General features: G+C 36.5%; 1 protein-coding gene across 1 annotated transcript in view; it reads left to right on the top strand.

Moving 5' to 3' along the window:
* Unc79 (unc-79 subunit of NALCN channel complex) overlaps positions 1–13916 on the top strand; it is a 231959-nt gene that overhangs the window by 174962 nt on the left and 43081 nt on the right. Inside the window, 4 exon segments of the mRNA XM_087195499.1 lie at positions 3240–3278; positions 10552–10664; positions 10751–10836; positions 11622–11795. Coding sequence (XP_087051625.1) covers positions 3240–3278; positions 10552–10664; positions 10751–10836; positions 11622–11795 — 412 coding nt within the window.

Raw genomic sequence — 13916 nt, 5'->3', positions numbered from 1 at the left:
ACCACCAGTTCAAAAATGAAACAATCAGTCACCTTGTAGATGCTTGTGGTCTGTGGGATCAATTCAAATTAATTAAAAAAAACCTGAAAAAAACCCTGAATGGACTGATCATTTGATTGAATTCCCCAGCTGCATAAGGTTGCGCATCTTGCCATCAGAATAAAGTTAGAGAATGCTGCACTGAGAATACTCTATTGTTTGTTCAGGTTATTGTTCTCTATTATGGTATGAGCTAATGTGTACAACAGTACAAGGAATTTTCAGTAGTCCATGGTAAGCACTGCCATTATTATTATCATTACTGTTATCATCATCTCTTTACCAATTTTGAGATGAATTCATGAGACATTTTGTAATCTCAAGGAGGCCTTACTTAACTATGCAATTTACAGATTATGTGAAGGGATAAATATGAATACAGCAGCTTCACATTTCTGACTTAAAGGTATATATTTTGAGAATACAACTTTCAGTCTGAGGGTAAATTAAATTTAGCTTCTTTGAGTGTTTCGGTAAATAAATTCCTTTTAGCAGGTAGACATTAGAAGATAAACAATGTAGTTTATGAATATGAATAAAGTTGCAATTCAGTAACAGATTGAACAGAACCTGTAGGAAGGAAATGAGTTAAATTCTGCATGGATTCATGACTTTTCTAATCTGTGCTAGCACAGTGCTAGGTCCTGTGGACCACAAGCATTAAGACCTACCTCCTGCCTTTAAGTAGTCTGAGGCTTAGTTGTTGAAAAGGATAATATGTGTGAAATCACTGAGTGGTCATAGAAGGCAGGGCATGATTAAGTGCTGTAATGAGTGTGCAACAGAAATTCAGAATGGAAAAGATTTCTTAGAGGTGTTCTATATGGAGGAGGTGGGACAAGAACTGAATTCTGCAAATTCCTGACATTTGAAGGAGGGAAAGAGAATGAATTTTAATGGAGCTAGAATGTAATTTAAAAAAGAAGAAACATTAATTCAAAGTTAAGCAAGAAAACAGTAAAAACTTGACCCCAAAAGTGTATGACCTCATTATCCCCACTAAATTATTTTTGTAGTATCCTTGGAATCATATAGTTGAGACAGTATAAAGTTAAGTGTAACTATTCCACTTCTAAACTTCAAAATAGCCATATATGCAAAATAAATGATGAATATGGGAATGTAGAGAAACAAAAAAGATGAATTAATTCATTAAAACCTTTGATTTTGAACAATCTTAGTAGTGATAAAACAAATGCTTTGACTATCAGCAGTACTTGCGGAGTTGAGAGCTTTTATTAATGCACTACTATCACTATTTTTTTGTTTGAATGGTTATCATTTTCTTGATTCAGCTGATCTAAGTTAAAATAGATAATGTATTAGCCAGCTTTCCTGTTGCTGGCCATATTACCCAAACCTACAACTTAAAGGTGGAGAGTTTAATCATATTCAGGTGATTCAGTCCATGGTTGGCTGATTCCAAGGTAGATACATCATGGTAGAAGGGTATGATGGAGGATAGCTGTTCACTGCATGGCAGCTAAGAATCAGAGAGAGAGAGAGGAGGAGAGAAAGGAGGGAGATATACCCTCCAAAATCCCCCACCCAGTGACACACTTCTTCCAACCAGCCTCACCTTCTAACCGAATTTAGCTATGGGCTCATGAGTGGGTTAACCCATTGATGAAGAGCACCTTCAGGATCCAATCACTTTCTAAAAGGTTCACCTCTGAACACATGAGACTTTAGGGGGACATTTCAGATTTAAACCATAACAGATATAGAGAGGGAGTTGTTTTTGTTTTTTGTTTGTTTTAATGTTTAAGTATTGCCAAAAGTTAGAATGGAAACACATGAGCTTTGAAGAAAAGCAAGGAAAATCCGTAACAAATATGCTTTTGCATATTTAGGTATACTTATATTTAAATACCTGTCTTCTTTGGGTAAGCTAGCAAGAGATGAGGAAAGCATTTAATGCAAACTGCCATAATTCTTAGCAACCTTAATTACCAAAGCTGCCAAGAACACAGATCCAGCGGTCCCTTAATTCAGGGCTCCCTCATGCCTCAATTACACTGTGAAAATAGAAGACATTATGTAGATTTATAAACACTGATTAATTTATACTAGTTATAACCACGGACACTATTCTCAGAGTGATCTAAGAGTCTATAAGCTCAGCACAACTCTTTTATCATTCAAGTGCTTCCATATGATTTCCTATTTTGTTCTCTACTTGGAGCCCTCTTAAACTCTATCCATTTTCTAGGTAAATCCTTTAAAGTAATAGCTCCCATACCCTTAATTACTGTTTAGTTCTTTTGCCAGTGTTTATTTATTCATTGTAAAGCAGCAGCATAAGAGGGCCCTTAACCAATGCAACTGCGCGTGGTGTCTGGGGTCAGTGGTTGCTGGAGCACCTGTTCTTTTCCAAACAGTTGCTGGTTCAGCTGACTCTTGCAGTTGTACTAAAGCACATAAATTTATAGCATTCTCCTTATTGGTTTCTTCAGTGTTTTACTGATTAAGGTATATTCTAAATCTACCAGTTTTGAACATTTTCTCTCTGCGTAATGACTTATGGAACATTTTCACGCATAAAGAAACATATAATTATACATTTCAAAAATACATGTTACATGTTGACTACTTAATCTAATATACTGTGTTTCCCATCTTAATATGACAGATTTTTCTTCTCATCACTTCAATTCAGCAGCTAGTTGACAAATACCTTTGTTATTATTTTACTGTCTTATAGAGGCCTTTACAATTTGTGGTTTCAGAGGCTGGAGACAAAGAAATGAATTTGAGTTGCATTACTAGATACTTTTTTTGTGTGTGCAGGGGATCGAACTTGGGACCTTGTGTTTGCGAGGCAGGCAGCAGCACCACTGAGCTATATCTCTGGCCCTTTAAGTTGCATTACTATAGGGATGGACTGGGTCAAATGTTATTCTGGCATCTAACTAATCTGGTTATGAAGGCCATTTTGTAGTTTGCCTGGGTGACAGAAAACCAATTTTTAATTGCATGCCACTCATGGAAATATTTGACTTGACACAGAAGGCAGGGTTCAGAGACTGGATTAAAGTTAAACAGGGACACTGACCACTGCGTGGGCCTCTGTTCCTGGTAAAAGGAACTGTCAGTAGTTAGGCATGTTGCCCCATCTAAGCATGAACCACAACAGGTCCTACTTCAGTGCTAATGAAAACTTAAGATATTCATGTGACTCTCTTTACTTTATTTCCTAGATTGGCATCCAGCACTACTTTTTCTAATCAAGCAGAAAGGTAAGATCCTAAGTGGGTTCAAATCTCACTGTTTTTTTCTACCGCCTGTGCATATTTATCTCATTTCCAAAATGCTAGTGTATATTCAGTGGAAGGACTATAGTTGGTTCTAGTTGTAGCTCTAGAGAGCCATTAGTTGTTTAATTTGCATTTGTGCCTTTATTTATTGATGCACTCTTTTTAGTCCACAAATACTTTCAAGCCCACCTTGTACTAGACACTTAGGTTTTAATTAGGGGCAAATTGACATGATTCCTGCCCATATGGGGCTTGAGGTCCACTAGGGAGACCAACGTGAAATTTTCACCCAAATTTGTAATTGTAAACTGTGCTATGTGCTATGAAGAAAAGGTGTAGAGAGATTTCTATAACATTAATTCATTCAACAAGCACTTATGGAGTTATTACTTGGAAGTGGTATTTTAAATGTAATGGTCAAAGATAGCCTCTCTGAAGATATGATATTTGAACAAAACCTGAATAAAATGAGAGTAAACTATGAAGCAATTTATGGAACAGTAAAGGCAAAGGCTTCAAGTCGGGAAAATGCATGGTATATCTGGGAACAGACCAGTTTGGCTACAATGAACACAGAAAAGGGGCAAGAGGTGAGATAGACAAGGTAGTGAAGAGCCAGGCCAGGTAGAGCCTTACAGATTATTATCACGAGTTTAGGTCTTACTGAGTGAAACAAGGAGCCACTGGAGCAAGGAGCAACATGCTTTACCATATGATTTGAAAGGATTATTCTCTAGTCAAAATACAAACTCAAAGAATGCAATGGTGATTACCAGTGGCTAGGCATAGGGCCATCAGGAGTTGCTTAATCAACAGGCATAAAATTGCAGTTAAGCAGCTACACAACACTGAACCTACAGTCAACAATAGTATATGGTACACTTAAAATCTTAAAGTAGATTTCATGTTGTGTTCTTATAAGAAAAAAAATTTAAATATTTAAAATTAAAAATTAAAAACAAAAGAATCACCTTGACATGTTACTAAAATAGGTCGTGGAATCTATAAAGAACTTAAAAAAATCAGACCTCCCTAATTTAAAGACCCCCCCAAAAAGACGCAGTCCAAAAATGACCATCTGAAATGAACAGACATTTCTCAGACAAAGAAGTAGAAATAGCAAACATATTAAAAAATGTTCAACATCACTGGTCATTCGAGAGATGCAAATGAAAACAATACTGAGATTCCATCTCACTCCAGAAAGAATGGCTGCTGTTATGAAATCAACCAATAACAAATGCTGGCGGGGGTGTGGGGAAAGAGGAACCCTGCTCCACTGCTGGTGGGAGTGTAGACTGGTGCAAGCACTGTGGAAATCAGTATGGAGATACCTCAAAGAACTAGGACTGGAAGTCCCATTTGACCCAGCTATTTCCCTCCTGGGTGTCTTCCCCAAAGAATTAAAAGAATCATACCACAGTGATATATGTGCACCCATGTTCATAGCAGCACAGTTTGTAATAGGTAAAACTTGGAAACAGCCCAAATGCCCATCAACTGGAGACTGGATAAAGAAAATGTGGTTATTTTATAAAATGGAGTACTACTCAGCCATAATAAATGAAAAATTAGAGACATTTATAGCTAAATCGATGTACATTGAGGCCATTCAAATAGGACACACATGTGTAAATACCTAATAGTTTCTCTAGTGTGAGAACCTGAAAGTGTAAATAAGGACTAAAAGATATAATAAATAATGTGAAATAGGAAGAAAAGGGGCAAAGAGGAAGGGGAAGTGGGAGGGGTAGGGGAAAGGAAAGAAGAGAATGAATTAATAAGAGAAAATGAAAAAATGGAAACAAAGTCTTTGTAAATAGGGAGGGATGGAGGGGTTGAAGGGAGGGCAGGGGAAGGGGGAAAAATAAGAACCAAGAGAGATTATGTAAAGGTGCAAATTTCCAATGATGAATGTCATATTGTTTACCTAAGATGTACCAATAAAATAAAATTTTAAAAACAATGAGTCATGGAGATGAGAGAGGAAGCAGGGAAACCAGTTTGTAAACCATTTCATTGTTCAGGTAAGAGATAGTGGTTGCTTGCTTTCAGGTGGTGAGAAATTGTCACATTAAGGATGTAGTTAAGAAATACTTTGAAAGTAGAGCCAACAGATTTTGCTGATTGGATGTTAGGTGTGGGAGAAAGGAGGCAAGAATGACTCCCAGATATGGGTAAATTTACTGAATTTTCTCATCTATGAAAGGATACTAACATATGCCCTTCCTGTGCCACAGGGGTATTTTCTAGCACTCCCATCATGTGCCACTTACTAGACAGGCAAGCCTAAGTGAGAGCTGATGGCATGAGTGGGTGTAACTCACTAAATGCTAAATTTACTAGACACGTTCTAGTCTGAACAGTGGTAAGGGAAAGAAGAAGGGAAAGGCTTCCCTTAAGAAGTGCCATTTTAACTAGGATCTGAAAGAAATGAGTTGAATTTAACTGATAATTATGGAAAGAGCATGGGCAAAGCTCCTAAGATAGTATAGAACATAATATGAGGAAGAAACTATGAAAAGGATAGTGTGACTACAGCACAGAAAGGCAAGCTGTTGCTAAGACTAGCTTGCCAAATTGTACATAGCTTATAAACATTAAATATTTTTGACTTGATTGTAGCAGCAGAGGGAAAGAACTGAAGGATATTTAAGGAGTGAGATATGTGTGTGTGTGCGCGTGTGGCATGTAGAAAGGTTACTTTGGCAACATAGTGTGATAGAGTGAGAGAACGAGAGGGCACGAATACATGCCATGTATAATTTTGAGTACACTGATCTCTTTCTGTCTTGGTTTTCTCATCTGGAAGAGATGTTAGCATATGCCCCTTTTGTGCCACAGAAGTATTTACAGTGAGGTCCAAGTGACAGTTTGTGTGACATGTAACTGTAGCAGGTCCTACAAACATAAGATGACAATGTTTTTAGTATTGTATATCTACAACTGAAGGTTTTAGAGATATTTGCTTTCTTTCTTCTGCTGTATTTGGGCATAGAATTTTAAAAGCTTTTTTCTCCTTAATATTTGAAGTATTATAAAATGTTTTAAGTATACAGTAAAGTTGAAGGAATTTTACAGTGAACACATAGACCTATTACTACTTTCTACAATGAGCATTTTATTTGTTTTATCACATATCCATCTATCTGTCCTTACATCCATTTTGTTTGGATAAATTTCAAAGTAAATTTCAGGCTTAGTATACTTTCGCCCCAATATTCTTCAGCAAAGCTAGTATTAACTATGTATATGGTTATTTTTTTTCTTCTAGCTTGTTGAGGTATGATTAACAAATAACAATTGTGTGTGTGTGTGTGTGTGTGTATATATATATATATATATATACATATATATATATATTTTTTTGGTACTGGGGATTGAACTCGGGTCCTTGCGCTTGCGCAGCAGGCGGCGAAACCACTGAGCTAAATCCCCAGCCCAACAATTGTATATATTTAAGGTATGCAAAGTGATGTTTTTATATACTACACACATTGTAAAATGGTTGGTACAATTAAGCTAATTAATAAATCTATCATCTTAGATATTTACCTTTTTAATTTTTGGTAAGAGGGCTGGGGATTTAGCTCAGTGGTACTGTACTTACCTTGCAAGCATAAGGTCCTGGGTTCGATCCCTGTTTTGGTAAGAATACTTAAGATCTATTGTGTTAGGAAATTTCAAGTGGATAATACATTATCATTAGTGATAATCACCATGCTATACTCGGTATGGTTGTTTCTTATGTGAAATTTACATACAGGGAAATACACAAATCTTAAATGCACATTCACTGAATTGTGATAAATGTGTATGCCTGCATAACCCAACCCCTGTACAAAATGTTACCAACACTGAGCTTTCTTGCACTTTTCCAATCAATCTCTACCTCCACAGAGGCAAATACTGTTGTTGTGATTTTCTTTTCTACCACAGATAAATTATGCTTTTTGTGGAACTTCATATAAATGGAATTGTACTGTATATGATTTGTTTTTTTTACTCATCAATGTTTTGAGATTTACCCATATAATTACTTGTCTTTGTAGTTCATTTCTTTTAAACACCTGAATAACATCCCATGTTATTTTAGTTAGTTTGTTTATTTCTTATTAAAGAACTTCTAAGTTATTTCCCATTTGGGAAATTACAAATAGAACATTCTTATACATGTCTTTTTGTGAAAAAAAAAAGATTTTACTTCTCTTGGGAATGAAATTTAATTGTCTCACGGGATAGATATATGTTTAACTTGATAAGAAAACACCAGAAGATCTTTTCTATAAAAAGTTATACCATTTCTCTTATATATAAAATTGTGTAACTATTTTATATTCCCATATCAATGTATAAGACTTTGGCTTATTCCACATTCTTGCCAAATTTTGGTGTTGTTTATCTTTTTTTATTTCAGCCCGTCTGGTGAGTATGTAGCGGATGGGTATCTCTTTGTAGGTTTTTTTTTTTTTTGGTATCAGGGATCAAACTTGGGACCTTGCGCTTTCGAGGCAGGCAGTGGATCCACTGAGCTAAATCCCGGGCCCTCTCTTTGTAGTTTTAATTTACATCCCCAATGGCATTTTTCACCTGCTTATTTACTCTTTGTTTTGTTCTTGTTTTTGGTATTGAGGATCGAACTCAGGACCTTGTGCTTGCCAGGCAGGCACGTTGCCACTGAGCTATATCTCTGGCCCATGCTTATTTACTCGTTTGTGAAATATATATTCAAATACTTTGCATTTTTAAAAATTGGGTTGTTTTCTTTTTATTACAGAGTTGTAGGACTTCTTTATATATCCTGAATAACAGTTGTGGTTAAATGTTTTGAGCCTATTTTCACCCAGCATGGGGCTTACCTATTCCTTTTCTTAATGATATCATTTCCTGAGGAAATTTAAAAATAGATGAATTCTAATTTATGAAAAATTTTAAAAATTGCTTCCCATCATTTACTCAAGACAATTTTGTCTATTTTCAAGACATGCAGATATTGTCCGATGTTTTCTTCTAAGTTTATGGTTTTAGCATTTATAATTAGCGTCTATATCATCAATCTCAAATTAATTTTTACATATGGTGTGAGGTGTGATTCCCTTTCATTCATATGAATATCTGGTTACTTTTGCACCATTTTTTAAAAAGGACTCTTTCCCCTGTGGATATCTGTAGTGTTTATTAAACTAAAAAACACTATATATTGACAGGCCTATTTCTGGGCTTCCTATCCTCTTTCATTGATCTACACTGATCTTCCTGTTGATCCTCAAGGTAGAATTATACTGTCTTGATTTAGTAGCTGTGTAGTAAGTCATGAGGTCATATAGTATGAGTCCTCCAACTTTAGCCATCTTTTTCAAGAGTGGTTTGAATATCTAGATTCTTTGCATTTCCATGTAAATTTTAGAATAAATGTCTACTTCTTAACCTACTACTTCTGCTGGGATTGTACTCAAAGTATAAATCGGTTGGGGACAACTGATATAAAAATAGTGAATCTTCCAATTCATGAACATGGTATACATCTCCATTTCATAAGATTTTTAATTTCTTTGAGCAGTATTTTTTAGTTTAAATGTGGAGATCTAATACATCTTTGTTAAATTTATTCTTGAAATTTTTGTTTTGTAAAAAAATAAATGGAATTTTGAAAAATTTCATTTTAACTTCTTGCTACTAGTATATAAATATAAATTAACTTTTGTGTACTAACATTGTATCCTAGATAAATTCATTTCTTAGTTCTAAAAGTTGCTTTATAGATTTCTTAGGATGTGCTATTCTATGGGAAAACATCATTATCTGCAAACAGTAATAGCTTTGGTACTTCCTTTCTCAACTTTGGCCTTTTCTTTTTATTACATTATTGAAATGACTGATACATTAACAGAGATGTGGGAATAGACATTCTTGCTTTTTTCCCCCTATCTTACAGAGATAATATTAAATATCTCATTATTAGTTATATTAGCTATAGGTTTTTCATAGATGCCCTTTAGCAAATTAAGGATGTTTCCTTCTATTTCCAGCTTCTTGGTTTTTTTTAAAGCCCTGAGGGTATGCTGAACTTTTGTTGAATGTAATTTCTATATATATTGAAATAATCAAAAGGTTTTTTACTTTATTTTTTAATATATTGAATTATATCCATTGAATTTTGAATATTAAACTGTTCTTACATTTCTGAGACAAACTACTTGCTTGTGATGTACCATTCTTTTAATCTATAGTTGGATTCAATGTCTGTGAGGAATATTGGTCTTTTCTTTTTCCAATTTAAAATTTTTCTTCTATGTTTTATTTTGATAATGGCTTTATCTGATTTTAGTTTTAGGGATACGCTGGCCTCATGAAACAAATTGGAAAAGGGTCTTTTCTCTGTTTTCTGAAAGTTATTGTAAAGTTTAAGTTATTTCTTCCTGAATAAGATTTTTGGTCTTATTCCAGCATTTCAGCGTCTGCATGGCATATGGTGGCAATAATTGGTATAATTAAACAATGGGACTTTTCATCCTTTATCTGTTTGGGTTCTGATTTCTTCTTTCTGGTGACCTATCCCTCAGAAAATCTGTCTTCTGGTATCTTGTTTTTTTGTTTTGTTTTGTTTTTTGATACCGGGGATCGAACTTGGGACCTTGCGCTTATGAGGCAGGCGGCAGAAACATTGAGCTAAATCCCTGGCCCTTCTGGTGCCTTGGTTTAAGAAACAGGACCACATAAAGTTTTTTTGACTCTCCTTTTTGACATGCATTAAGTGTATAGTGGATGAAGGGAAAACTGAACCTATAAAAGTCTTAGCCTTTTTACAAGTACCAGCTCAGATACCCCCAAGAAAATTTCCTTGATCTCCCAATGGGAATGAACATCTCCCTTACTGCAGTTTTCCTCAGAACAGTTCTCCCAATAGCCAAATACATTTTCTTGGGAGGATCTTGCTGATAACCTTCATACAAAGTTCTAATTCTGATTGCTCTGGACCTGTGACCTTTGAAGGTCTCCTTTTCCTCTGAGGCCCTGGAACCTTCCTATATATTTTGTGACTAAGTCTGAGATCATTTTGACATTTCATGGATTTCTCTAAAAAAATGTATTGTTAATGGGAATTAGGCTTGGCTAGATTGTTTCAACTCACTGATGAAAATGACAATGAGATGTTGCATAAGAAGACTGGGATGTAAATGCCTAGACTCTGAAAAAAATGCATGCTCATTGGCCTGTGACTTCTCATGCTATTTCTTTCCCTGTTCAAACACAGCATGATGGTCCCTGGCAATGCAGCAGGGGTGGCCAAGCAGTTCTTGCGCTGCATCTTCCATCAGTTGGCCCCCAACGGCATCTTCCCGCAGCTGTTCCAGAGCACCATCAAAGGTAATACGCCCAGAGGGTCCAGACACCACAAACCTGGCTAGGCCCTGAAACTGGAACACTACTAAACCTGACTGTTCACTTGGCAGATGGAACTTTTTTACGGACCTTGGCCACATCTCTCATGGACTTCAATGAGTTGAGCTCTATTGCTGCTCTCAGTCAGCTCTTAGAGGTAGGTTTGCTGTAATAATACCCCATGCCCCAGCTGAAATGTCACTCCATACAGTACTGCTGAGGGAGAAACCCAGTCATTAACTTAAAATTTTGATTTAAATTTTGTATGGATTTACTATTCATTTAAGCTTCTAGACACTTTCAACTAAGTATTGGATGCCGGGTTGAAAACTCACCTCCACAGAACTGTCCTTTGGACTTAGGAAATGAGCCACGGTGGGTGGAGCAGTACATACTGTTTTGGTGAGACTTGCATTCCAGGACCCTCTACTGCCTAATTACAGAGGAGTGTTGTATTGAGAGATTGAGATTCCAGCCTTGGCTCCACTGTTTATACACTGTTACATGAGACTAGGGTTCAAGTCTCAGCTCCACTGCTGTCACTGTTAGCTAGTATTTTGCTAGAAGGAAAGCTGTTGCTCTTGTAATTTATAGTTCCTTTCTTTGGGCTGGACAATTCTTTCCAGTTAGCATCATATGATGTGTCTTCTTAGAACTGAACTATGCCAGTTTTAGATCCTTAAAAGATGTTTCTTATTTCTTGCTTACATTTCACCTTTCATTGATTCAAAAATCATCAATCTTCCCTTTGAAGTTTGTTTGAACTTGTCAAATTTTCTCTATTTTCTCCCTGCCCATTACAAAGATTGGCTTGTATAGTAGGCACTCACCACGTGTTTATAGCATTATATGTGATTTTTAAAAGTGACTCCACCAAATAGCTATCTGAATGAATTCCCATACTCTTTCAGCATTTGATTGCCTATGCTTTTGTGTTTTTAGGGTCTAAATAACAAAAAGAATTTACCAGCAGGGGGTGCTATGATACGCTGTTTGGAAAACATTGCTACGTTCATGGAAGCTTTGCCCATGGATTCTCCTAGTAGCCTCTGGACCACAATCAGCAACCAGTTTCAGACATTTTTTGCCAAGCTGCCTTGTGTTTTACCTCTAAAGGTAAGCAAAGCCTAGGATTTCATTTTTAATTACTTTCTGATCATTTGCTTACAGAGAACAACACAAGAAGCAGTCTTGTGTGATATGATGTATCCCAAAAGATTCATTTGCAATGGAGTGCAGAGAAGTATTCAAGTTGTTCTTTCAAATATTACAAAATGACAGCAATATGGAGTGGGCATTTCGCTCACTGATATGAATATGCTCTGTGATTGCACATTTTTTAGCTGCTTTTTTTTTAAATCAGGGAGACATTACTAGATTGTGTTTAGCTAGAAATTTTCTCAGGTGTATATTAAATTAATTAATTAATAGTTTTGTCTAAAGAAAGTGCAGACATATAATGTAGTTTTAATTTTAGAGATTATCTAAAGGGAAGTGGTTGCTTGTTATTTGAGAATAAAGTACTTGTAAGACCAAGATGATATTTTTATTGGACTCATTATCCCCCAATATCATACTACCTTGCAAGAATGCACATATAGTAACTTACCTGAAAAGAACGGTGGTCCAAGGATTAGTACCAACATGGGCCCATTAAATGAAAACATAGACACTACACTGCTAAAGCTGAAAGAGACTTGTAAAACTCACTCTTCCCAGGCCCTATCTTCTATATGGGGGATTTTGTATTCAGAGAGATGGTGCTACTTGCTTAAATAGCTCAGTGGTGGCAGAATAAGAGTTAGAACTCACGCAAATCCTCTATGGCACAGCCCAGTGCTCTTTCCACTAAGACTCCTCATACCCTTCTAAAACAGGGATGAGGAAAAGGCATTTGTGTCTCTAGAACAAGGAGAAAAGATGTGGTCAGCAGTGGTATTACTGTGTCTTTGATCAGCAGCTCCACTAGATATTTTGTGCTTTCTCTGTGCATTTCACAGATGAAAGTATTTAAATTGGAACACAGTGAATCATTTGTTAATCTGACAAGTGAAGTTACATGTTGGTAGCTCCATTTCTGAAATGAGTATTGTATATATGTAAAATGTTATGAAGATCAACCACCTTTGCTAAATTGACAGATATTACTAATAGGGAATGTAAGGACCATCATTCAGGGACCCTTAGTTTTCTTTGTGCTGCTTTGAGTAACAAACAGAGGTACAAAGGAAAGATCTTTAGCACTTCCTTCAGTCTCTCACAAAACTGGATTAGGTGAATAAAGTCAAGAAAGAAAGATTAGCACTTTAAAATCAAGGATGTATGTAGCTGCTATAAATATACATGTAAAAAATCAGGGGCACACATTTAACATGGACACACAGAACCTCCCTGGAGGGGGAGTCATCCTGGGGGTTCATTGCTAAGAGAGTCATACTCTTGAGACAAGGAGTGGGGGCAGGGTGGCAGCTACAGATGCCAATGTGCAGATGTGATAGTTGTGATATTTAACTTGAAAGTATTGCTTGCTGTAAACAACTGGTATGCCTAATGTGTAAGTCAGCTCTGGCCATAGGGACTGTGCCTGCAGACTAGTGAGTGAAGTGGAGTGAAGTAAGATAACAGGAGAACTGAGACCCCTAAGCACTAGAAAGCACCAATCCTACAACTGGGGTCAGCCACTATGCCACCTGCTGATCATTGTTATGTGGGTGATGAGGCCTCCTGGATCTTCCCAGATCTTCTATGATGACATTTCCTGAATTTTAAATCACTGATAGGTAGTGATGGGGTGGTGGTGGTGGTGGTGGTGATGAGCAGCCCCTGGCTTAAAGTAAGTAAATGTCGCATCAACTCCAATGGGTATCGAGCGTATTAAGTAGGCCAGTGGATCCTTTAAAAGACATTTGTGAAATACCTTTAGGATTTGTGTGAGAATTTTCCCCTGCTCGGTCAGATCTAGGCAGATTAAGGTATTGTTTCTATTTTGTTTTTAATCTCTGGGGAAAATATTAAGCTGTTGAATGATCTATAGTTTGTTGCTGCCCATTTAGAGAAGTGGATTTCAAACTTAAGTGTGCATCTGTGTCCGTAAAGACTTGATAGAACATAGATTCCTGGGCTTGATTCATGAGTTTCTTATTCAACAGAGTGGGGCCTCAGGACTGGCACTTTAACAAGTTTCTAGGAAATATACATGCTGTGGATCCAAGGGTTGCACTTGAAGAACCACTGGCT

The sequence above is a fragment of the Heterocephalus glaber genome, unplaced genomic scaffold, assembly GCF_053883595.1.
Source record: "Heterocephalus glaber isolate CG9 unplaced genomic scaffold, H.glaber_assembly_v1.0 deba00001608, whole genome shotgun sequence".
Lineage (NCBI taxonomy): Eukaryota > Metazoa > Chordata > Mammalia > Rodentia > Bathyergidae > Heterocephalus > Heterocephalus glaber.
The sequence above is the reverse complement of the archived record's forward strand: the minus strand, read 5'-3'. Positions and strand labels throughout refer to the sequence as shown.